Raw genomic sequence first — 27639 nt, forward strand, 5'->3', positions numbered from 1 at the left:
TTAATTAAATTATTTGTATTTTAGTATTTTTTTACATTACTGAAATACATTTAAATGTAAAATTACACAAATTAATCAGAATAAACTAAAACTGAAATAATTAAAATGAAAGAAAATATTTTTTTACTTTTCATTTAATATTTTTTTATTTGCATTTTTGTATTTTATTTACATTTTAAGGAATTACATTTTAATTAATAAATAAATTGCAATGTAAAAAAGAAAATACATTTTAATTAATTGGAAAAAAAAGAAAAAAGAATGTGTAATAATAATAATAATAATATTAATAATAATAATAATAATTATAAAAATGAAGTGATTAAAATGAAAAGTACATTAACTTCTTATTTAATTATTTTTACTTGCATTTTAGTATTTTATTTACATTTTAAGGAATTACATTTTAATTAATAAATAAATTGCAATGTAAAAAAGAAAATACATTTTAATTAATTGGAAAAAAATGAAAAAAGAATGTGTAATAATAATAATAATATTAATAATAATAATATTAATTATAAAAATAAAGTGATTAAAATGAAAAATACATTAACTTCTTATTTAATTATTTTTACTTGCATTTTAGGATTTTATTTACATTTTAAATAATTACATTTTAATTCATTTTTAAAAATCCCCAAAAATGTATTTAAATGTTAAAAAAATAATAATAATTTAAATGATTAAATGAAAAGTTTGAAGCGTACTTTTCATTTTAATCATTTCAATTAATTTTATTTTTTACATTAGTATTTTTCTTTGCATTTTAGGATTTAAGTTACATTTTAATTAATAAAATAAAAAAATCAATCGCTTCTAACTTTTCATTTGATTATTTTTACTTGGATTTTATGTATATTTTAAGGAATTACATTTTAATTAAAAAAATAAACAAATTATAAAACAAAAATAATGATTAAAATGCTAATTATTTTTGGTTTTATTTTATGTACATTTAAATTTATTTTATTTAAAAATTTATATTTATATATATATATATATATATATATATATATATATATATATATATATATATATATATATATATATATATATACATATATAAATGTAATTTAATTATTATAGTTTTTTTTTTTTATAAAATGTAATTTTATTGAGGATAATGTAATTTACTTTTATTTTTCATGTCATTGTTTTTCATTTTGCATTAATTCTGGATCTAACTTATCGATTCTAGGCATATGAGCGTGGCATTGCCCTCTTCAAGTGGCCTAATGTTCATGACATCTGGAACACGTACCTCACTAAGTTCATCGACCGCTATGGAGGCAAGAAGCTGGAAAGAGCCCGAGATCTGTTCGAGCAAGCCCTGGACGGGTGTCCAGCCAAATATGCCAAAAGTAATAAGTGAACTCTATGCATTTTCCAATAGCTAAAATCCTTGATATTTTAAGACCAGACTCTGTTGTCAAAAGCACAGTTTTTTCCCCCCACATTTGTCAAGTGATTTTTGTCCCAGTCTGATGTATAAAAAAACAACAACCCCAAAACACCCACAATGCACTTGTTTTTTGCCACCCTTAATAGATGGATGTCTATATTTATCAATTACTACATATTTATATTTATTTTCATTTTATTTTAAAGTTTACTCAAAGGTTTTTACTCCAGACTTTATTTTTTTGTTCATATCTTTATTCTAAAGGTTTTTTTTTTGAGGAATTTGTTTATATGTTAATATATTCAATTATATACAACATTATAATTAGCAGAAATCCTCAAAATTCTATTGTGTAAAAATCTTTGGCTAATACATCAAAAAGGAAACAAACAATAAATCTGAGCCTGATTTGAGATTTCTTTGATAGAAATGTATGCAAATGACTGCATATTGAAAATGTTTGTCACTGTTAATGTAATAATCAGTCAGCTGAGAAAGTTTGGTGATAGCTATTTTTTTTTCTTACTTTAATAATTTAGGTGTCTTTCCACAGTGCTGCATTAAACCCAGGTTCTGATCTAATCTGTGTTTTCTAACAGCCATCTACCTACTGTACGCCAAGCTGGAGGAGGAGTACGGTCTCGCTCGACACGCCATGGCAGTGTATGAGAGAGCCACTGCGGCAGTAGAGGCAGAGGAACGCCATCAGATGTTCAACATCTACATCAAACGCGCAGCAGAGATCTACGGAGTCACACACACCAGAGCCATCTATCAGAAGGCCATTGAGGTAAACTGTCCGCCAGGGTGCTCATTTGCAATATATTTTAAGTTGGGTCGTGTATTATACATACCTGTAAACTCTCCTGTTTTTCAGTGGATTCTCCCTGGTTTTACTACTCTATCCCGCTTTCATTCTGTTAATGCATTTTTTGGGTATTTCTCTCATATTTTTAAACTTTCTATAAAAGGTGGCAGTAAAGGCCCATACACACAATATAGTTTTCGCTTATGTTTATCATCAGTGTTTTTTTCAAGAAATTTTTCTGCATTCAATCCCAGATTTTCATTGACGTTGAGCATAGTGAACACACAAAATTACCCCGACAGATTAGATGGCACTTAATGAACTTTTCTGAGCATTTCTGAAACGAAACCCGCCATCAAATCCCATTTGCTACTCTCCACTCCTGGGGACCATTTCAATGTGGTGATGTCATTGGCCTATGATCATTTTCTGCTTGCCGTCAAACTATTTTATAACTGTAATAAAAGGCAATTCAATCATAACTTAACGCTAAAACAGCCATCATAACATCATTTATCAATATGTGGCTCTTTTTGAATTTTCTGAAGCTACCGAAATTAAAAATGTAAAACAGGAAATACTTTAGGGTCATTGTTTTGTTTACATGCCTCAAAATGGTCTATTGACATTGATATATACTGATATTGTAGTTGCATTCTCTTCATCGTTGAATAAATAAAATATTGCTAATATTTTTAGGGGGCTAATAATATTAACCTTAAAATTGTTTTAAAACCCAAATAAAACTTTCTCTTGAAGAAAGAATATTATAGGAAATACTGTGAAAATTTTTTTGCTCTGTTAATCATAATTTAGGAAATATTTAAAAAAGAAAAAAGTTCACAGAAGGGCTAATCATTTTGACTTTAACTGTGTATATACAGTATAAATAAACCCACTTTCAAGAATTGATATTGAATAGACCCCCTACAGAAACCAGTGTTTTATGCTCAGCCCCAATAATCAGGCAGTTTGCTTGTTCAGTCAGTTTTGTGCTGTAATGAGTCGATATGGTTCTCTGCAGGTCCTGCCGGATGAACATGCCAGAGACATGTGTCTGCGCTTCGCTGACATGGAGAGCAAACTTGGGGAGATCGACAGAGCCAGAGCCATTTACTCTTACTGCTCCCAGATCTGTGACCCGAGGGTAAATATAAGCATCCATATCTCTTTAGTCGTGTTGTGTGTGTGCTGTTTTTAAATGGCCTCGCCCTCCATCTTTCGATCAGGTGACCGCTCATTTCTGGCAAACGTGGAAGGAGTTTGAGATTCGTCACGGTAATGAGGACACCATCCGAGAGATGCTGAGGATTAAACGCAGCGTTCAGGCCACGTACAACACGCAGGTCAACTTCATGTCCTCTCAGATGCTCAAGGCCACCGGCAACGCTACTGGAACAGGTGTGTTGACTTTATTGAAGCCAGATGAAAATCTATTTCGATTTATTTATATACTATTAAATTAATTTTTATTCACTTTTATTTTTTTTTATTCACTCATTTGAAAGCTTGTCTGATTAATCAAAATACTGTACCCCCCCTTTTTTTGTTGCATTTATTATTTTCTTTATGCTGTAGAGGTAGATCACGGTATCTATTGTCGTTAAATTTATTTTCAGGATTAACAGCTGTGTAAAAACTGAAAATTAAATTACTAAACTAAATCACAAAAATTTAGTAAACAGAATTACTAAAATACAAAAAACTAAAACTGTTGATTCATCCACAATATTTAATAGAGAAGTGTTAATGTTGTTAGCCAAATGTAATAATAATAATAATTTATATAGTGCTTTACACATTTTTCGGGGAATCTCCTCATTTACTCACCAATTGAAGCCAATAATCATATGGGGATGGTTAGGAGGCCAGAGGCCAGTGGGCAAATTTGACCAGGATGTTAGGTTAAACCCCTAATCTATTTCGAAGGACATTCTGGGATTTTTAACGACCACAGAGAGTCAGGACCTCAGTTTAACATCTCATCCAAAGGACGGCGCTCACTGAGCAGTATAGAGTCCCCATCAATATACTTGGCGTTACGACCTACACAAACCACAGGTTGAGCACCCCCTGCTGGTCATACTAACACCACTTCCGGCAACAATCCCCCTTTCCCATGTGGTCTCTCATCCAGGTACTGACCGGGTGCAGCCGTGCTTAGCTTCAGTGGGAAACCATGTGAGAGCTCCAGAGAGCTGGCTGCCGGATCGTAAAATATTTTTTTTTGAATTAAAACATTGAAGTAAAATATGAAATAAATATTAAAACATGAACCTAGACATTTTAATTGGAAACAGTAAAGAATGTTGATGCCCTAAGATCAATAAAACTGAAGAATTTGATCAAGCTGTATACATACACACAAGTTTTTAAAAATTGGGTGAACTTTTATTAAAGGTTTTGATCAACTGTGTATAAAGTAGTCAATATTTAAAGTAAAAGTCTATCACTAATATTTGAAAGGAGCAGAAGTTTCACAGGAGTGCCATCTTTTAATTATTGATTAAACTTAATAAATAAATTATTAAATATTATTAATATTAAATATAAAATAATGACATACAACTATAATAGTAATCAATGTTGGGTGTAATTAATTACAAAGTAACCAGTTGCTGTAATTAAATTACACATTGACTAAAAATGAAATGATTGCTACAATAAGTAATTTAAGTGCAGTATTCTTGCCTTAAATAACGTAATTAAATTCGTTGTTAATACAGTGTGTGTGTGTGTGTATATATATGTATGTATTATATTTGTTTTAAGTAGCATTAAGTCAAGTAATTCAATTCATTTTTGACTGATTAAACAGAAATTAATCAAACATCGTAATTAGAAAAGTCGTTTAATTACAGTGATGTAACAATAATTCATATTTACCTAGCAATGATCATAACTGAAATAATTCTAATGCCTTTAAATGTTTTTTTCCTAGAATGATAATCCAATGTTTGCATGTAAAATGTATTCATTTAGCACAAGTGAACGTGGTAAGCAAATAGACAATTATAGGTGAAATGAAAGCACATTAGTTCCTCCTTGTGTGGCTAAACTGTTTTTAATGGCATGTGTTTCAGTGTCAGATCTTGCTCCGGGGCAGAGTGGCGTGGACGACATGAGGCTGCTGGAGCAGAAGGCCCAACAGCTGGCAGCGGAGGCTGAGCGAGACAAACCCAAACCTAAAGAAAAGATTCTTTTCGTGAGGTATGAGCTGCACCCACATCAGTCAGAGGGCATATTGAGCTTATTGAGAAGCCAGTTTCTATTGTTCTGTTTACACAACTGGAGTTTTGTTTGTCTTGTTATAGGAGCGACACCTCTCGCAGTGAACTCGCTGAACTGGCCAAGCAGGCTAATCCAGATGAGATCGACATTGATGATGATGATGATGAAGATGAGGATGCGGAGGACGCCGAGCCAGAGGGTTAGTTTTTATGAGATTGGTGGTGTGATGGTGGACTAATTCGTATTAAAAAGTTTGGGTTTTTAGTTTAGTGTGCATGTGTTGCAAATAAATACAGCATTATTTTAACTACTTTTTTTTTTTTTAAATACTATATTTGCGTTTTATATCATATGTGACCATGGACCACAAAACCAGCTATAAGTGTATTTTTTTGTAAAATTAAGATTTATAAGGTTTTATTTTATTAAGATTTAGGGTTCAGAAGACCCACCTCTCACTGATAAAGGTCCAGAATTTGTCCCCAAACATGAGCTCATTTATACTATTTTTTTAAATAATTTTTTATTGAACATTTTGATTTCGAACAAAGCCAGAGATCCACCCAACAAAATATGTAAAATAAAATTAAAAACAGTAACTTTGTAATAATAAGTACAAAATCAGGATTGAAACATAAATGATACAGTCTCTCTCATATTTGATCAAATTTGTACAGTTTTTTTTACTGGCTCCATTTATTTTGGCTGTGGTGTATTCCAGACTATTAATGTTCTGTAGATAGAGCCTCCAGGATAGATAATCGTTTATCCTAGTTTGACTACTCTGCCATAAATAAGGAAAATAACCCATCAAAAAAGGGTTTAAGACCAAGCAGAATCATAGTGTAGCTTCATTAAATCAGTTTTGGCCAATGCTAACAATATTTTTTTATTATGAGTCCAACAACCAGCTGTGGAAGAAAACATCTGACATGAGCTAAGTCATCTTTTGCTCTTGGGTTGTTTTTAAATAGAGAAAACAATTAATAAGTAACTACTAATCTAAATCTTGGACCTTATTCTTGAAAGAAAACATGACCAATAAAAAAGTGTGAAGCACTTTTACAAGAAAGGCTAGAAAAATTGTGAAGCTCTAAATCACCAAACTTGTTTCTGGAAGTCCGGTGTCCTGCAGATTTTAGCTCCAACCCTAATTAAACACACCTGAACAAGCTAATCAAGGTCTTACTAGGCATACTTTAAACACCCAGGCAGGTTTGATGAGGCAAGTTGGAGCTAAACCCTGCAGGGCACCAGACCTCCAGGAACAAGATTGGTGACCCCTGGTCTAAATTATAATAATAATAATAATAATTATTATTATTATTATTATATTGTTTTCATGTTTTTATTATTCAAATGGCCAAATTATGACTGAGGAAAGTTGAATATGCTGGCCAGTTTGTTAATTGCCTAATAAATTACAGTAGGCTACAGTTTCTTTTCCTAATGATATATAATGTCATAAATTTGAATTTTGAAAAAATAAACATTTGTCATATTTCTTTATTCTAAATATTTAAAAAAATATTGGTACATAATAAAATGTGTTTATGATGACCATCCGACAAGCTAATTTTGCTAAGAATAGTGCTTTAAATGTCACTGTAATGAACAAGAACCACCCCTTTTCACCAGGCTGGCTACGGGCCTGATATGTCATCTGAAAGCTAAAAAAATGAGTGTTCTGCTGGTGTGATTGCTACGTTATGATAATATTTACAGCTTTTTAAAAATCTGGACCTGAGGGTTAAAACAAATCACATTCGAATGAAGAGCTTAGCAATGCATATTACTAAATCAATTGAGTTTTGATATTTTCACTGGTAATTTTACAAATAAAATCTTCAAGGAAATGATCTTTACTTAATATTCTAATGATTTCTGGCATAAAAATATGGCATTTTGACACACACAATGTATTTTTAACTATTAATAATATATCTGTGCAACATAAGACAGGTTTTGTGGTTTTAAGGGTTTGTTGTATAATGTATACATCTTATTTTCTGTAACTCTTATTTTCTGTAAGGGCTGGGTGATCAAAGAAAAAGAGAGATCATGATATAATTAGTCAACATTGATAATTACCACAATAAGTGTAATTTCTTATGTTTCTTTCAAGTTTTTTATTTTTTTTTTGCTCCTTAGTGAAATCGGTTAATTTCAACTCTCTCAATCTTACAGGGTGTCTGCTGGGTCTTAAAAAGACTTAAAATGTCTCGAAATTTCAAAAACTAATTTTTAGGTCTTAAAAGTCTTTAATTAATAGTCACTGAAATATTGTGTTGGAGGTCTTAAATAATTTTTTTAAAGTCTTAATTTTGCTTTGTCCTAGTAAAGCTACTCAATCGGGCCGACATCCATCCAATCACCAGCAATACATCTCAAAAACCTTATCTTTTATATTTAAGTTTTTTATTGCAAAGATGTACAATTCACAACAACTGTTAGACATTTTTACAGCAAATTCCCCGTAAATTCCCTTATTATTTTATATTTATTAAAACTGAAATTAATTTTATGATTCCTCATGATAATACCGGCCCATCGGAAAAAAAATCCTTTGTATTTAAACCTATACAAGTCTAAAAGTGAATTCTTAATGGTCTTCAAAAGTCTTAAATTTGACTAAAATCCTGATTTTTAACTCGTCGTTTTATTTTCATTGAGTTATTTTGTTTTATTTAAATGCTATTATATGTAAAAACAAACAAACAAACAAGAACTAGTGATTTTATTCAAAATTAACTTGTTTTTTATCCTGAAGAAAACTGTAATCATATTTAAATTTGACAGTTTTCTGTTTATTAGGTACACAACAAATTATTATTGTGTACAACCGTACACCCATAGATGAAAAATAATGTTGCAGACGTATGTGTGCTTAAAACAATCAATCCTGCAGACCATCTGTACTTGCTCTATTTCTATTAAATATAATGTCTGAGTCTCCTGATCTTCATGAGAGATATAAGACGTCTCATCAGATAAGTTTCATAAAGGTCGAGGGAGGAAAACTCTAAATTGAATAAGATTAGTTCAAGTATTGATAGTGTACAACAGGGATGTCCAAACTTGGTCATAGATGGAAAGTGTCCTGCAGATTTTAGATCCAGCTTGCCTCAACACACCTGCAAGGATGTTTCTAGAGAGCCAAGTAAGAGCTTGATTAGCAAGCCCAGGTGTGTCTGATTGGGGTTGAAACTAAACTTTGCAGGACATAGACCCTCCTGGACTAAGTTTGGGCACCCCTGCTCTATGGGACATGATTTTTTTCCCTACACAACTATGGTTTCTTCAGTGTTTAGCTTGACTGATTTGAGTGTCTCACAACATCATGAGCATCATGTTGAGTAGTTTATCTTGCGTTGTGTCTGATCACTTGCATTGTGTGATTGCAGAGGTGCAACTGGAGCAGAAATCTGTCCCTACTGCTGTCTTTGGAGGACTGAAGGACGACTGAATTCACAGATCATCACAAAAAAAAACACCCCGAGTCTGATCTAAATAACTAAAAAGCTGAAAATGAACAGTAATTCATCCAAATGTCATTTTAGCAATACCAACTTGTACCACGTGGTGTCACTCTTTACAACATTTGTAAGCTTTTATTTTTTTTATCATGACTTTGGGTGGATAAAATGTTAAAGTGCTTGTTTTCGCCCTCCTTGTCTACTGTATATTAAATGAACAATCTTCATGCACAGCGCCAGCGCATCATTTGTTATTATCAGATTGCAGTGTTTGAAGGCGCTGCCCATAATTGCACGGACACATGGGTGGAGCGCTTCAGATGTTTGTTTGTGCATCTCAGTGCTGTGGTTTCATGAATACAACAGTTACAAAAAGACCAACAGCACTTTTATTATTTTATTTGAAGGTTCGGGATGTAATTTTGTGGGATGTGGGCTCATTTAAAGGGATAGTTCAAATAAAAAGTGACATTTTACTCACTATTTACTCTCAAGTAGTTTTTCGATGAACACAAAAGAAGATATTTTGAGGAAGGCTGAAACCATACAACCATTGACCTCAATAATAGGAAAACAAATACTATGAAAGTCAATGTTTGCAGCTTTCATCAAAATAAATCTCTTTGTGTTCAAGAGAAGAAAGTCAACGAGCTTTTGAATAAGTGAATGGTGAGTAAATGAGGACAATATTTTTTTTGGCTTGAACTATTCCTTTAAGTTAAGTTTTCAAGGTTTGTTTAGAGAAGCATAAGCACATTTTGAGTTTTTCTCAACAACAAAGGAAAATGGAAAAGCAAAGAATGAGGAAAAAAACAAATGCCCCATCCCTCCGTAATTAGATTAAAATAGTTCTGTGAGTTAATCTTCTTACAAAGTTACAGCAGCGCTCTCTGAAACATCATGTGACCTGGACCTTTGGTGAATTCTGTCCTCTGTTCAGTTTTTTTTTTTACAGCTGAGCTTCTCAACCAGTTTTTCGTTGAAAAGTTTAAGTGCTTACATTGTTATGGTGATTAGTTTTCAGTGCTTATTAATTAGTTTATGACTTAAATACTTGTGTCACAATGTGTAAAAAAACATAAGGTTAGGTTTTTTTGATGCACCTGTCGATTTTGGGCTTTTCATAAAGTTTTTTTTTCAGTCAAATGTGCAGAAAACATCCCAAATACACTTATCAAGTGTTTTTTTGTTGTTGGTGAACATCAGTGTGGGTCTCTAGATTTCAATTATAGTACATTTTAATACACTGTTTTCTCAATGTTTGTTGATCTCCACTTCAACAGCACATGCGTTCAGATCTACATTCTGCAGGTTTTTATTGAATTTTTTTCATAATATTTTCATTATGGAGGAATAAAAAATATATCTGTAGAAACATTTTGGTCTAATATGTCAGAAAAATTTACTTTATCCAGTGTTCAGTTTTTTTGTGCTAGAAATGTATGCATATTTAGTACATATTTCACGAAATAATTAATCATTTGCATATTTATTTAATCAACATTTTTGGAAAACTTCATGAAATCAATTAACTGCAGGAGTATGATGTTTCTATCTATCTATCTATCTATCTATCTATCTATCTATCTATCTATCTATCTATCTATCTATCTATCTATCTATCTATCTATCTATCTATCTATCTATCTATCTATCTATCCATCCATCCATCCCTCTCTCTCCCTCTCCATCCCTCCCTATATATAAATATCATTTTGTATTTATTTTTTATTTACTTCCAGTGTTTTGCTTGAAATATCTACTGTATCATAAAGTGACAAAATAGCTCATAACTTTAAACCAAATCAAATCTTTCTTGTATAAGAGTAAAAAAAAAATCACACAAAAGAAATGAAGAAATTGCTGCAGTTTACTTTGCGCTCATTATAATCCCTTGACGATAATATGTTATTTGGCCGTTCTTAATGACTAATGTTTCCCTCTCGCCCTTCTGGGCAAGTTCTACCTGTCCTGCACCTGTTCCAATGAGTTACAGCGCCTTCCTACCTGCTGCTTAACTTCACATGCTTAAGTCCCACCCTGTTAACTCTGCGCTGCCACCTGATTGGTCGCCCGGCGGGATGATTGACAGGAGTATGGAGTACCTGGAAATCAGTCGCTTGCGGAGCGCGTCAGCCAGAACGATGTGGACTCTGAAGCGGGGTCGAAAACAGTGAAACCATCTCCAGGAATACCGCTAAATCTGTCGCTCCGCTAGACTAAAACAACTCTACACACCCGCCAGCTCCATTGGATGTATATAAAGAAAACCGGGAAAGGATTATATAGTACAAGACTTTATTTTTCGCCGCAACGCTGACCGAGATATCGGCCTCTCGCAGTCCCAATGCTGTGCTCGCGTGAAAGAGAAAGGATGAGTGTTTGATTTCGGCTTCGCATCGGCTTCCTCTCGTTTTCCCGGCCCGTCTGTGTGTTTGGACGTACTATGGTGGACTCCAATGCAATGAGGAAGACTTTTGTGGTCCCGGACATCAAGCCATTGGATCAGTATGACCTGACCAGAGCCAGGATCTGCGCCAGTGTCGGGTGGCTGCTGGCGAAATCCTACAGCAATGCAGGTATTATAGTGTCCGTGTGTCAAATCGTGCTGTGCTATCTACATAGGGAGCATTTAAGTCTCCACTTGAATCATGTGTGGGCAGAAAACTGCGCAAAAACAGCTGCCAGCGATTCCCTTTAATGCACTCTAGCTAGGGCAGTTCGCTTGGTTTGGATGCTCTGCCTATTGAGTCTGCTAGATTTGTATTTCCTTCTCAAATGTTGTGGTGTGTGTCTGTCAAAAACTGTCTGTTTTGAGGCAAGCTTCGGCTCATTGTTCAGTGACTGCGGAGGAAAGCATGTGTGAAGGTGAAGAGTGTGTAAACTCAGCGTTTTTCACAACACAAAGACCACATGATAGGTAGAAAGCTGCTGGGTTTGACTCTAGAATGTATACATTCTGTCTGTTTATATATATATATATATATATATATATATATATATATATATATATATATATATATATATATATATATATAAAAACAAAAAATAGTATGATAAATGATGTAGAAAGCCTTTATTGGGCGCTGCTAGATAGTATATGGATAGTATACTTGAATAATATATGTCCACACAGTATATATATGTAGTACATATAACTATAACACTCGTTCCCTCACTTTGGCTTAATTTACTTTAGCAAATATGAATAAAAATATTTTTATTTAAACTGGCTATGCTTTGAAGGAGACATGATAATATGTCCTTGTTCGCTCGTGATCATTTTCCATGATGGTTTAATCCACGTGTTTAATCCGTGCAGCAGACACGCTGTTGTCTGGGAATTATGATGTGTGATGTGATGAAATGTTTTGACCTGAATGTGTATGTGTGTTAATGTTGGCTCGTGCTATGTGCCCTCCTGACGCGTGCACACACCCACTATCATCCCCCGCCTCCCACTATGTTGGTTGGAGGTCTTGGTTTCTGACTTGAGCAGAGCAGACTGTCGATAGTTATACTGGACTGGTTGGGTATGTTTAATTATTTACTTTAATATGCTGATGCTTTACATGCACGGGTAGTTGACATGACGTCAAGTGACAGCAGTGACCTGCAGCTTGACGTGATATACAGTCCATCTAAAACAAATTTGCTTTTAAAGCTAGGGTTTATGTTGAAAATAATAAATATTTTAACGAACACCGTACTTATTAATTTGCTTGAAGACTTTTATGCTGGTAAAATTTCCTGAAATGTGTTTTAAAATGCACATAAGGAATTGGCTTATTAAATGTGTGCTAATTTGCATGCATGTCCAGAACAGATATCAAGTCAGGTCTACAATATGTGCTCATTCTGATGTTAACTATTAAAGGCATTTGCATCGACTATGTCTTATCACTCCATAAACAAGGAAATACTGCCGGGTACATAATTGTTGTAATCTAAATTAGGCAAGTAATATATATACACACCCCTTAGCAAATGGGTCAGAATTTTTTTAATTGTTATTAAGTATGCATCATATGTCATAATGTTTCAAGTTTACTGCTTTATTTTCTGCACAGAAAATATTGACTGTCATTCATAAATGTCATTCATATTAAAAAAATAGCCTAGATTTAGATTAAAGAGCCCCTATTTCACATTATAAAAGGTCATATTTTGGATTTAGGAGTCTCCAACAACAAGCTAATATGCATGCAAGGTCAAAAATTTACATTTGCATTTATTTTTATCTAATTATCCCAACGACTCCTATATGACTCGTTCATAGATTCATTGGTCCGAAACCCCTCCTTTACGTGAGGCTAATCTGTGGTGATTGGTGCGATGATCCAGTCTATTGTGATTGTTCTACCGGGGGACAGCAAATTAGCACAATGTGAGAGTTCAATGCAGGAAAGCATTAAAGCAATGCAGTTAAACACCAGCATATTACTCTATTCTTAACTGTAACCCCAAGTATTAACAACGACACACATTCAGTAATAATCCACACAGTGGCAAAAATTGACTGCACCACGCATGTGAAGAACAGCTGCTGGTAGCCATATTCAGGGCTTAACATTATCACCCACCAACCCGGTAGGTTTCCCCTGTGGCGGGTTAGACAGCCACCGCCACTAGCTAATTTGGTGATGTACCGTATCGACGTTGACATGTTCAAGCAAAAGATCCGAACACAACACAATTCACTTTTTGACTCTGAATCAACTATTTTGTTAAAGAATCAATCATTTTAAACACGGTGGACTTTCATATTTAAATCTTTGCTGGATGTTTTCATTCACTTAGTGCTGTGTTACACACTGCATAGGAGGTCATTTTCAAAAACCCATAATAGGGGCTCTTTAAGAGTCATTTGATGACATATTTAAAGACTTTTATTGAAGAATCTCAATGCAGCCCCAAAATACTCATTCGTTCGTTCATTTTCTTTTTGGCTTAATCCCTTTATTAATCTGGGGTCACCACAGCGGAATGAAAACCGCTAACTTATCCAGCATATGTTTTACGCAGCAGATGCCCTTCCAGCTGCAACCCACGTCTGGGAAACATCCATACACACTTATTCACACTCGTACACCATGGACAATTTAGCCTACCCAATTCACCTGTACGCATGTCTTTGGACTGTGGGGGAAACCATAGCACCATTAACTGCTATCACAAAGTTGCTTAAAAAAACAACAACAGCTGATTGAAAATATGTGTTAATCTTAAAACGGACAGTGGTTTTGTACGTGATCTTGCCTTAAATTACATTTTGACCTATCCTAGGGTCTAAAATATGCAGTGTTTTTATGTTTGTATCCAGCAAGCTTTTTTTTTTTGGTTTAATTAGACGTCTAGTAGACATCTAAACGCAGCCATCTTGGCCAAAACAAGGCTAAATTTGAGCTGTCAGTGCAAATCTAAGAATAGGCCAAAACTAGACTAGTCCCCAAATAAACAGAAATGAATGACTACACAAATAAAGTCAGTCTAATCTGTCTATTTGACAACTAGTCTAGTTTTGGACTATAAGATGTCTATTAGATTTTCTCTGAAAGTCCAAGTTTAGCTTTGTTTTAGCCAAGCTGTCAACATTTAGATGTCTATTAGATGTCTATTAAACACAAAATTGTTAGCTGGGTATTGATTAGTCCATCTAATTAGTCCATAACTGCAATTTAAAAACTCATATTATTTAAATTTAAAGACCAGCTTGAAAATTATGATGACGCATCACACTTGTTTCTGTATTTTTTTCAGTTAGTGTGTGTCTTGCGTTCACAAGACGTGGCTCTTTAATTCAGTTTTAGAACACAGAACAAGGCAACAACAGTACATTAAATTGACATCAAAATAAATACAGTATGAAAAGAAATATAAAATAATTGCAATTATTCAAAGAGTAAATGTAAGGCTTTAAAATAATTAACAGTTCTTTTTGTGTTGGTATTTCTTGTTTCTTTTGTTGTACACAGACCCGTTTCATTACAGTTAGTAAAATTATTTTTTTTCACTGCTCATTTACATTTATGAATAAAAAAAAAATCCATATAATGACCATATTGACAATATACCACATTTTTAAATCAACAGCATTCTCATAATTAAATCAAACATCTTTTTCATTGAATTCCTATTCAATATTCATTCTCTGCTTAACGAAAAGAAAAGATCACAGCAAAATAATAGTGTATAAATACAGTCATGAAGTGGCTCTTTCTGTCAGTCTCTCTTTCTGTATGTTGTGTGCTTGGCTGGAGCTCAAATGAAATGCACAAGTCAAAGATTGGGATTTCTTTTTTGAGTGCAGCAGACGTGGTAGTGAGAGGGTTTGTGTGCTTCTGGATTGTTTTTAAAAGCCCCATTGTGTTGACCTAATGAGCCTCTGTTAATGCAGATTGTACGTCTGCATTCCTGTACTTTTGCTTTAGTCCTCGTTTTGAGTCGTGAGCGAGTGCACAAAGCGCAGACCTAGATTTAACGGTTCACATTACTCATAACATTTAACTCCAAAATGGGTGGATAATTCGAAGATAATTAAAGATGTTTTGTGTTGGCGTGAGTAATGCTATCTGCAATCTGTAATTTTCAGCAACCAACTAGAGTTTCGATCATGCAGTGGTGTGATCTTTGTATTTTAGTTGGTCTCTTCTATCTAGACAGAAGTATGGATATTATGTCGTCAAGTTAGGGCTGTACAATAAATCAAAATTATAACTAAATGGTTCTACTTTCTGTCAGAGCTGTAATTATAAATGACTGATATTATTTAAATAACTTTTATTGGTGTAATGTAGGTAGATTTTTAGATTTAAAGTGAGTTACTGAGTGTTTGATTTCTTTGGACTGGTCCAAATAATATGTCTAATTTTAACTTAAATATATGAAACACAGTATCATTGAAAATGTGTTCATGTTAATATGGACAGTGAGATAACCCAGTGGTCCCCAACCACCGGGCCATGGACAGGTACCGGTCCGTGGAACAATTGGTACCGGGCCACATAAGAAATCATAAATTATTTCTGTAGAAAATATTCCCCCCGCGACTCGGTTTCTTCCATTCACCCCCGCCATCTCACGTGAAATGGACTTTGCAAAATTTTGTTGTTGATAGTTTAAAGTTATAAAACAGGTATTATAGAGACCAAATCAGCAGAGTATTTAAGGATTGTGCATATATGCGTGCATGCATCGCTAAGTAAGTACCTGAAATCATTGCAATATGCATCTATGTGGAGTTTCACATAACTATACTCATTAGGGCTGTAACATGCCAATGCATACATTTAATTCGGCTATACGGTTGTATTATTGTTAATATGTTCGTCAGTTTAAATGTTTGGCACAGATGTTATGTATTTGCTGTGAAGCTCTAAATTGAGCTCCGGTTGATTCTGTTTCCACTGATCATTCTTGAGATGTTTCAGAAGCTTAATTGGAGTTCACCTGTGGTAAATTCAGTTGATTGGATATGATTTGAAAAGGCATACACATGTCTATATAAGGGCCGGGGGTTGACGGTGCATGTCAAAGCACAAACCAAGCATGAAGACAAAGGAATCGTCTGTAGACCTCTGAGACAGGATTGTCTCGAAGCACAAAGCTGGGGAAGGGTACAGAAGACTTTCTGCTGCTCTGAAAGATCCAATGAGCACAGTGGCCTCCATCATCTATAAGTAGAAGATGTTTGGAAACCACCAGGACACTTCCTAGAGCTGGTCGGCCATCTAAGCTGAGTGATCGGGGGTGTCTGAGCTCCAGCATTCTTTTGTGGAGAGAGGATAACCATCTGTGCAGTAATTCACCTATCAAGCCTGTATTGTAGAGGAATTTGGAATTTGCCAAAAGACATCTGAATCTTTGCCAATTTGAAAATTTTCCCAAATGACATCTGAAGGACTCTCAGACCATAAGAAACAATTTTCTCTGGTTTGATGAGGCTAAAATTGAACTCTTTGAAGTGAATGCCAGGCGTTACATTAGGAGAAAACCAAGCACCGCTCATCACCAGGCTAATACCATCCCTACAGTGAAGCATGGTGGTGGCAGCATCATGCTGTGGGGATGTTTTTCAGCAGCAGGAACTGGAAGCCTAGTCAGGATAGAGGAAAAGATGAATGCAGCAATGTACAGAGACATCCTGAATGAAAACCTGCTGCTGATATTCAATATTCTATTGAATATCTCTGGAGAGATCTGAAACTGGCTTTACACCGTCGCTTCCCATCAAACCTGATAGAGGTTGAGAGGTACTGCAAAGAGGAATGGGCAAAAAATCCCAAAGACAGGTATGCTTAGCTTGTGGCATCATATTCAAAACAACTTGAGCCTGTAATTGCTGCCAAAGGTGCATCAACAAAGTATTGAGCAAAGACTGTGAATGTTTGTACATGTGATTTTTTTTAGCTTTTTTATTTTTAATAAATTTGGTATAGTTTCAAAAAAATCTTCTTTCATATTGTCGATATGGGGTATTGTGTGTAGAATTATGAGGAAATCAATGAATTTAATCCATTTTTTAATAAGGCTGTAACATAGAAAAAAGTGAAGCACTATGAATACTTTCCAGATGCACTGTAATATAGTAAATAAAATATAAAATTAATTTTTTTGTATATATATATTTTTAATTGCAAAATTTTCAGCAAATTGTTGGGAATTACCACCCCAAAAGTAGTCATTTTTATTTTTTATTTTTATAAAAAAAAAGAAGAAAGAAATGTGGAAAAACTAGGGGGTCTGAATAATTGTGTAAAAGTGTTTAAAAACAGTATACCTTCATTTACCCTTTTTTTGCCCTCAACTAAAGAATGAAAAGGAATTTAGTTTAAAATAAATCAGGGCCTTTAAGGCTGCAATTGCTTGACTTAATCAGCACCATCAACAATACAAAATCCTCACCTTCCAAAAATTGTTGACATTTTTTGATCTTCTGAACTGTTCAACATACTTCAGGAGACTGCAGTATGAAATCAAGAATTCTATGTATTTTTCACCTGTATTACGATTTGTTTCTATATATTAAGTAATATTGGTTATTTTTTCAGACCAAAATTCTGAAATTCTATTTATCTTGTTTTACTGTGGAAAAAATCTGGGAACTTATTGTTGAATAATCATTAGATTAATCGTTTATCTAAACAGTAATTTTCTGCCATAATAGGCAGCTGTGTAGTTTTTCAGCAGAACTAATATGTCAGTCACAACATGATTATGATTATTAAATTAATTTTAGAATCACACCATAATCTCTTCAGACATTTGAACATCTGTGTTTTCTGATAATCGTTTTTTTAACCACCTCATATAATTATTCTCTACCCAGAGTGTGAGAAACTGAAATCTCCTTAATTCAACTGCTTGATGTGTAATTAAGTCATGAACTCCAGTGTTTGCATTCACTCCCTGCATCAATAGCAGACCTGTACAACCACACCCTCTGGTCAAAGTCACCCGGTCTGACACGCACACACACACACAGATAAACACAAACAGCCGAGCCAGAGCCAAATCACCCCAGAAGATTAAAGAGGCTCGGCTGTAGTGCACTGATGGCTGGGTTTCAGCTTTCAGACATGACTGTATATCCGCGCATGTGTGTGTGTGTGTGAATGAGACTTCAAATCTGATCCAGTGTTGTTGTCCTACTTGAACCTGATGACATCACCACTTTCTCTGTGTGAGTCTAAGATGCTGGCCTCGTGTTCAGATCACAGTTATGAACCCACGCTTTTAAGGCATGCTGTGTTGCTAATTGCTACCTATGTTATCACTAGGTGTTTCTTTTTTCGGAGTGGGTTTTTGGCCACAGCCTCACACTGGATGAACTCAGCTCAATAACGATCTATCCTTAGAGCGATGTCCTATATGCAGGAGCTTTGAGCTGAAGTCCGAATGCGGATGATGTTGATGATGGGATTGAGCCAAGGCAAGCAGCACTGTTATTGTAGCTTTTACTGTGGGGTTAGGGATTTAAAAAAATAAACACGTAATGGTAAGCTTTTTTTGCTTTTGTTTATGAACATAAAACATGCTTGAAGTCACACAGCTTGCTCAGGATATGTTTGCTGTTACTTTCTGGCTGGAATGCACCACATGACCAGCATTTAGAAGAGATTTTTAAAACCCCTTTAAGACTTTTAAGATATTTTGAAATGTTAAACTCATTCAGAAGGCCATGATTTGCACTCGTTAAATAATTACTTTAGCTTTATTTTACATTCTTCTGACATACAAAACACTGACGTTTCAGCACAGTTTCTTTCTTGGTGTGTGACACAATCTTCTCACTCCACTCTCTCTTTTTAATAGTCAATCACATATGTCATTCATTAGATGACTACCCAATGGTAAAAAACAATCTTATTTTTGTTTCAATATAGCTAACAACACGAGAAGTATTTCCTCCTCCTGTAAAAGCATTATCTCCATGGACGTTTAATGATGAATGCGATTGACTGTGGAATAAGATGGTGGAGTGAGAAGATTGTGTCACGCTCTAAGAAAGGCATTCGTAAGAGAAACAGATAATAACTTCTAGTAGATCATTTGGAAAAGTTGCAGAACGTGAATCATCCTGTTGAACTGCATCCCGACCATTAAAAATACTGCAGAATACCTAATGGAACCCTCATGAACCCTCGACTCTCAGAGAAATCAGTCAAGTTTGGTAAAGGAAAAATCATGGTTTAGGGTTACATTTAGTATGAGGGCGTGCGAGAGATCTGCAGAGTGGATGGCAACATCAACAGCCTGAGGAATCAAGACGTACTGTATGTGCTGCCCAATACATCAAAGTTCCTGAAAGCAGAGAAGGTGAGGGCGCTCCAGGATTGGCCAGCCCAGTCACCCAATATGAACATTATTGAGCATGTCTGGAGTAAGATGGACAAGCCATTGAAGATTAATCAAAAGAATATTGATGAACTCGTGAGAGTCCTGCAAGAACGCTTTCTTTGTCATTCCAGATGACTTTATTAAGTTATTTGACATTGCAGAGATGTATGGATGCAGTCCTTCAAGCTCATGGGAGTCATACACATTCATTCATTCATTTTCTTGTCGGCTTAGTCCCTTTATTAATCCGGGGTCGCCACAGCGGAATGAACCGCCAACTTATCCAGCAAGTTTTGACGCAGTGGATGCCCTTCCACCCGCAACCCGTCTCTGGGAAACATCCACACACACATTCACAGAAACATTCATACACTACGGACAATTTAGCCTACCCAATTCACCTGTACCGCATGTCTTTGGACTGTGGGGGAAACCGAAGCACTTGGAGGAAACCCACGCAAAGGCAGGGAGAAAATGCAAACTCCACACAGAAACGCCAACTGAGCCGAGGTTCGATCCTGCGACCTTCTTGCTGTGAGGCATTTGTCTAAGCAAGACATTTGTCTAAGCAAAGTCAGACCTTACTGTCCTAATTACATAATTAAAAATCAAAGCATGATTATATTTAATTTAGGTAAAATCTAGCGTAATCTAGAGGTCTTTACCTTTCATATAAGCCACTAAATTAAGTTTTTATTTGTTTTTCCTTAAACTTGGATAGGCGACAAGACTTTCGTCAGGTAGTGTTTGAATATACATATAATAATATATTTAGAATAATATTATATTTAGAATATAAAATCTAAATATTAAAAACTTTTTTTTTAAAGTATTTAAGATGCTGATGGCTGGTAAATGCTTCATGACGTTGTGAAGAGAGTCCATATTCGGGGAGATCAGTCAATTCTGATTGCTCAAAATCTGCAAACTTTTTCTAAAGATCTGCAAACGGTCTAGTTTTGCAGCAAGTTTTACACATTGACTCTAGTTAGGCTCATGGCAGTGGCAGTTTGCATAATTCAGCATGTTGAGTTGGTGTTGGGGCAGTCGGTATAGCAAATGAGTCAGTGCGCAAGAATTAAAGCCATAGTGAATGTTGTTCAAATGTTATGTCATCTTACCTGAGCATTTCAGTATGCAAATATTTTCATGACCAATGTGCATTTCTTTTTACTAAAGTAGTGGATCAGCAGCTAGGGCTACTTTGTTTATAATTCATATAGCAACAGTGGTAGATTTAGTGTTTTTAAATGACAGACATAGACTTGATAACTGCTGTTTAAGGCAGTTATTTTCTTACAACTACGAGCAGTGACTTTATCTGACTTAGCATTTCGACCCAGATCCAGCTAACCCAAAATGACAACACAGTTTGCTTTCATCACTGCTGGCTCTTTGAAGTCAGTTTGGTGTGTTACGACCTTTACGTCAACTAGTGTCAACTCATCCAATTTAGAGTAATTGGGGCAGAAATATGTACCAAAGTCATGGAATCCAACCAAATGTCATTCCTTGTATTTTTTTTGCCATTATAACAATCACATTACAGCTATTTAGATCACTCTAGCCATTACATAGCAGCTGTGTTGTCACTTCAGTACCAAGTCCATACTACTGTCAGCATTAAAGGTCAATTTCTTTGTACCATCACGCATTTTAACCAGTCACATGCATGTATTTTGAGCACCTAAACTAATTTGCCAATCAGATATAAAACAGTCACTTCACTGAAGAAATCAGATCAAGCATCAGTTTTGTTCAGTGCAGTTCTACATTCTTGCAGATCTTTTCATTATAAAGGGCTGATGTGATGTAAATAAACTAAGTATAACACTGATAGAAATTTGATTTAAAGCGAGTTATTGTAAGCTTCTTTAAGATGCAGAATAAATTTAAATGAATCACAATCACAATTTAGGAAAAGACCATTGTCTTAAACATCTTGTCAGGGAAGCGAGGTTCTGTAATGACTATACTGAATCTCCTCCAATGAAGAGAACTAGGAAATTCCTATTGTATAGCGGTTGCTGAATAAACAGGAGATTTAACTGCTTTTGTTTATTCAGCTTTGCTAATAATCATACAATTCAGAAGGATTTATTTTGACTGAAGTTATATATTGAATTTGTAGTGAAAACATATTAGTAAATGTGGTATTTTCATGTGCAACATTTACTATACACCGAGCTGTAGTTAATTAAGAAGTGATGCAAAAAGCTGTCATTATCACGGGACGATTATCTTTGATTTCAGAATCACTCGGATGAAATCGTCTGACATTTTATTGTGTAGCTTGTAGGCATGGGCCTGTATAAGCTTCTGACAGTATGATAATCTTGGTTACAAATATCAATGTTTCACTGTATCACAGTGTTGTGATTGCTACTTTAAAATAAGTTAGTCTTGGAAAAAAAACTTTTCCACCATTAAACAAAATGTGTTTCAAGTTAGGAAACTTTTATAATATTTTGAACCAATAAACATTTAAAATATTAATATAAATCCTTGACTTCTGCTCTCTTCATTACTTTCAAAAACACAGATTTATTTACAGCACATTGAACAAAAAAACACTAAAAAAAAAACACATTTAAAAAAACTTACATGTACCATAGGAGCGATATAACAGAAAATGTTAGCATTTTTAAAACTTTGACTTTTCCAAACCAAGGTGTTACGATTGAGAGAAAATGTAACATTTAGAAAATTATATGACTGAAGAAAATGGATGTAAATAAAGAAGGACAAACAATCTTATTGTTTACTTTATTTATTCCTCTGTAAGGATGTTTGATTCGGCCTACAAAAGAGCATGTATGAGCTTTGTACAGTGCCTTTGAAAACAAATAGAAACAATCACAGAAATATAACCAAACCAAAAGTTAAAGGGGGGAAAAGGAACTAGAGTGGTGCCAAAACAAAAAACGAAACAAAAACAACAGCCACATAAACTAGAACACAAGATTCTGTCAAAACCTACTAAAGAAAATAAAAATGTGAGAAAGAAACTGAAATCTTCATCGTATTCAGCACCACTAATTACGCTCTCTAAAATAAAATAAAAAATACAAAAAGAGGCACTCACCCACTTACCTAATGTTTCTGAACATAACTACAAGCGACATGTATGTCGTGCGACTTGTTAACCTATTCCCTTTTCCCCCTAAAAAAGACTGATAAACTTTTAAACCATATTGAGACTACAGATATTTGGATTAGTTCAGAGACCAGAAAGAACAAATCATAATACTAAAACAGAAACAACACAAACCTACACACAGCACTGAAAAAACAAGGCACGTCAGACAGATTTTAAATCTGCGGAACAAAGCCTGATTGGCCCATGAGGAAACACCCTAATGAGGAGTGGCCGGCTCTGGACCATACAAGTGATTAAATGCGAAAAAAAAAAATGGAACAAAATGTGATCGGGGGAAAGCAAGAGCGAATGACAGACATGGAGAGAGAGCGACAAAAATCCAAACAACTCCCACGGACCGTAACACATGGTAAGCCTTGAAACCGGTTATAGTCCCATGCCTAGTAGCTATTCAATGAACTATGAATCTGTGTAGCAAATGCCCCATCTAAGCACATGCTGGATATACTACTGATTACAGACCCAGCTTTACTGACAAAATGCGCATGACAATCACTTTTGATTAATGGTGCTGCTATCAGGGGTGGACTAGCCATCTGGCAGACAGGGCAGTTTCCTGTTGGGAATGTACTTTTTGGGCCGGGCTGATTATCTTCTTATGATCTGATCGACCCATGAAACACTTAGCAGACTGGCGTGTTTTTCTGCCAAATTAATCGGCGATGCTGTGATCTGTTAAGCTTTGAAAGTAAGATGTTTCTTTTTCGGAACAGACCGGCCCATGTGACATAATCTGCAGCCCATTGGTTCTTTTTTTTATTGAAATTGGGCTGTCCAAATCACGAACTTCCATTTTGGACTCTAAGCGTGCAACGTGGGTGTGTATTAGTCAAAATAGTTGAGAGTCTCGCCAGTTTCTCACCCCCATGTGCACGTATGTAGAGCAGAAGTGGCGAGCAGGCCTTTGCATTTTGCTTCTGCAGTGCGCAGCCAATCGACAAATGTTGTACAGATCAATATATTCCTGTCTATTTTGTCTAGTTACCTCTCTGTCTATATTATTTACTTTTTTTATCTGCATCAAGCCCCGTGGCAACTTCCTCCTATGCTGTTACCTTTACCTGCAAGTCTTTATTTTCCAAATGATATATATCATAAAGAATGTATGCTATTCTAGCTGAGGAGTGTCATTCATGTGTTTTAAGATTGACTCGGTCAGAAGACAATCGCATGAGATATCGTGACATTTTGGTTTTGATCGTCAGCATGATGTAGGCTTATAGTTACAATAATATTTATACAATATGGTTATAATGATATTTATACTAGACCAATCTAGGGTGAAACTTAAGCAAAACTAATACATTTTTTTTACATTTAGTTTTGTAGTTCGGGCCCAAACAAATATTTGTTGCATTTTGTCCAAAAACTTTTGTCCCAGTCCAACTCTGGCTGCTATAGAGAGTGTGATACTTTCGCTGAACTTGTACTGAACTGAAGTGATTGACAGCTCAGTATTTCCTATAGATTTGTGTCGGCTCTTCCAACACAAACATAACAAATCAAATCACTTTTATTGTCACATCATCAGCAGCACGTGTGCTATGATGAGTGAAAAGCTTACCGTACGTTCACACCGAAAGCGGCTAGAGCATCAAAGTAGCCGGAAGTCATTCATTTTAAATAAGAGCCGGCGGCGATAGGCGACTATAAGCGGCGAGGAGCAGCGCGGCGCGTCTTCGCCGGCGTGAGCGTTGAGGAGAGTTGAAATGAAGTCAACTTTATGGTAATGGGCTATGACACGGTTCGGCGGCAAGCAATAAGAATAAAGACGTCCATCGCTTGATAGCAGTTCAGGGAACACAGACCTGTGAACTTTGGTTCCGACCACAGTTGTTCCCAAGGGTTTGATTATTGCGGTCGCCGGGTTTCCAATTATTTACAATGTTTTCTTACAGGAACATACATTAAATAAGTTACTGGCGAGTTACTGATGTTCATTAATGTTATATAAATTTATCTTTAAAAAGCGGGAATCTCACGCGATGTGACAGTACAAAACAGTATAGCTGCTTCTGGATATTTCAGACATATGGACACATATTGGATAAATAGAGCAAAGCCACACCACATGCAACTTGATCTTCCATTGTTGTTTGAATTTGATAAGAAGTGCGCAACATTTTCACGCTAAAAACATTTCTTATGCAGGAATGTAACTGATAATGCTGCAACGGCTCCTTTAAGTACGAGATCAATGTAGCGAGTTTTGACGCTCTCGCCGCCGGAGCTGAAGGCAGACAGCGTTGTTGCCAGGGCGGCCAGAGCGACCTTGGACGCTCTCGCCGCTTTCGGTGTGAACGTACGGTTAGGTGCTGGCTCCAGACAGTACAAAATACAGACAGTGCAAATAAAATGACTGTGCAAAATACAGACAGTGCAAAATACAACGACAGTGCAAAACACAACAGCATACTCTTAAAAAAACAAGACAATGTAAAATTGACAGCAATATATATGTACAATGAATAGGCGTCCACATAGTCGAATGCAGTATTGTTCAACGGTGTCGGTGTGGGGTGTGTTAAGTGTTCATCAGCCTGATAGTCTGAGAAAAGAACTTTTCCTCTAGCCGCCTAGTGCGTGACTGAATGGTGCGGAACCGTCTGCCTGAGGGTAGCAGAGAGAAAAGTCTATGGCTCGGGTGGCCGGAGTCGCTGATAATTCTCTTGGCTTTCCTCATTCACCGCCTGGTGTAAATGTCCTGGAGGGAGGGAAGCTCACCTCCTTCTACGCGCCCAGCAGTTCGCACAATCCTGTGTAGTCTTTGCAATTGCTGCTGGTCCTATTTCCATACCAGCTGATGATACAGCCAGACAGGATGCTCTCTACATTGCAGGTGTAGAACGAGCGGAAGATGTGGAGGCTCATTCCAACAAGCTATTTAAAAGCATTTAAATATCGCAAATGTGGCAATATAAAAAAAGTTACTAAATAAATAGCAATTTTTGTATCCCTTCAACTTATTCAGCAATTTAAGGAAGATCAGGTTTGTTTGTATAGCGCAGGTCACATAGCAACTTAGTTTCGCAGGTTTATTTTTAAAAGCAACATCAAATTTCAATGTCATCTCTATGGAAATGCTTTTCAAACTGCTTTCTGTCATCTTTTTTTTTTTTTTGGAATGTGTGGAAAAAAATGTGAAGGCTAACAAATAAAAGCAGGCATGCACATATCTTGTACCTTTTGTTAGGAAATAATTGAAAATGCTGCGTACGCTTTATTGCTTTTCATGCTTAAGATTGTTGTGTTGTTTACATTCTGCTCTTTGTACAAATATTGCATGTAAGGGAAAACTCCACGTACTTGATTTGAATGCATGTCACAGAGTCAAAACCCTGTTATTTTAGCAGCTGATCTCTATCGCTAGCATTCTGCACATGCTAAACCAGTTAATGAATTAGCTTAGAAGAACAGGAATTATTTGAATGAATGAATAATTGAATGTCTACAGCCTCTCTAATAATAGTAAAGGTCACTGTAAAATGATTAGTTTTTAGTATGCTATCAAAGCTGTTGTCTTGTAGGGCTGCACAATATATAATATCAGCATCGATATAGCAATGTTTTAATCTGCAATAGTCACATCCCAGGATATGCAATGCTAACTTGGGTTTATAGTTAATGAGTATCACAGATCAATACATGTAATTTGTAGAGACATGACAAAGTTTAACCCTGCAATAGAGTGAAAGATTTTCATTTGGATGTGTTTTTAACTCTTTAACTGCTTGCTCTACCTAATGGTTGACCATATGTTTACTGTTTTAAATAATGACTCTTAAAGTCATTTAAAGAATAACTTTTTAAAATAATGGTTTACACACACTAGGCTTGGGCGGTAATATGGTAATATGGTATACCGTGGGATCTAAAAATAGCAACAGTGTCAGTTTCAATACCGCTATGCTGTCATAAAAACAATGCACTTATATAGGAGACAAGTATTAAATAATGAATATTATTTATCTAATACCTACAAATCCGTATGCGTGATTGTCATCACCGGACAGTGTGAAGGAGAGAGAGGGAGAGGGTGAGGTGAGGTGAGGTGAGGTGAAGCAGATCTTGCACCAAGTAACCTGCAGTTTGGCAGTATTTTTGGTTTCGACCAAATGAGAAGGGAGACGTTGTAAATACGAACTAGACGTCTGCATTCCTGCTGCTGTTCCGCGGGAGCTGACAAGATTTCTTGCGGTGCGGGAATGAATTTCCGAATAAATCGCGGGATCGGTCGATAACTGGTGTAATTTGAAAGAGAGCGGGTGCGCAATCTAACAATATCGCTCCAGAGCGAGCCAGCAAGAACTTGTTTGTTTGTTTGTTTGTTTGTTTGTTTGTTTGTCTATGTGTGTCTGTGTGTGTCTATGTGTGTATTTGTCTGTGTGTGTCTGGTGTGTGAATGAGAGAGCGTAGTGCTGTGCGCCACTCTCTTTCTCTCTCTCTCTTTCTCTGTGTGTGTGCATGTGTGCGTGTGTGAATGAGAGAGAGCGTCCTGCGCAGATCTCTAATACCAACAAGACAAACAGGTGACCATGAACCTAAAGTCGCTTATACGGTATTCTGTTTCTGAATGGTTTAGGCACAAGCTAACAGTTTGGTGATGCTGTCTGAGCCTTACGTCATTTTTTTTTATTATGCACAATAATACCGAATACCAGGGTAAAATAGGGAAGAGGTTTGCCGGTATCAAAATTTGGATACCGCCCAAGCCTACAAC

The 27639-nt window shown here is 35.6% G+C and overlaps 2 protein-coding genes across 17 annotated transcripts in view; both read left to right on the plus strand.

Moving 5' to 3' along the window:
- xab2 (XPA binding protein 2) overlaps positions 1 to 9153 on the plus strand; it is a 33565-nt gene extending 24412 nt beyond the window's left edge. Inside the window, exons 13-19 of the mRNA NM_001044783.1 lie at positions 1202 to 1364; positions 2005 to 2195; positions 3238 to 3360; positions 3443 to 3614; positions 5297 to 5423; positions 5528 to 5643; positions 8849 to 9153. Coding sequence (NP_001038248.1) covers positions 1202 to 1364; positions 2005 to 2195; positions 3238 to 3360; positions 3443 to 3614; positions 5297 to 5423; positions 5528 to 5643; positions 8849 to 8910 — 954 coding nt within the window. The 3' untranslated portion in view covers positions 8911 to 9153. The remainder of the gene's footprint in view (positions 1 to 1201; positions 1365 to 2004; positions 2196 to 3237; positions 3361 to 3442; positions 3615 to 5296; positions 5424 to 5527; positions 5644 to 8848) is intronic.
- A 1881-nt stretch (positions 9154 to 11034) lies between these two features.
- camsap3 (calmodulin regulated spectrin-associated protein family, member 3) overlaps positions 11035 to 27639 on the plus strand; it is an 84533-nt gene continuing 67928 nt past the window's right edge. For all 16 annotated transcript variants that reach the window (XM_021474746.3, XM_021474747.3, XM_021474748.3 and 13 more), the window contains exon 1: positions 11035 to 11499. In XM_021474746.3, the coding sequence (XP_021330421.2) occupies positions 11367 to 11499 (133 nt within the window). In that variant the 5' untranslated portion in view covers positions 11035 to 11366. The remainder of the gene's footprint in view (positions 11500 to 27639) is intronic.

Source organism: Danio rerio, chromosome 3 (assembly GCF_049306965.1).
Source record: "Danio rerio strain Tuebingen ecotype United States chromosome 3, GRCz12tu, whole genome shotgun sequence".
Lineage (NCBI taxonomy): Eukaryota > Metazoa > Chordata > Actinopteri > Cypriniformes > Danionidae > Danio > Danio rerio.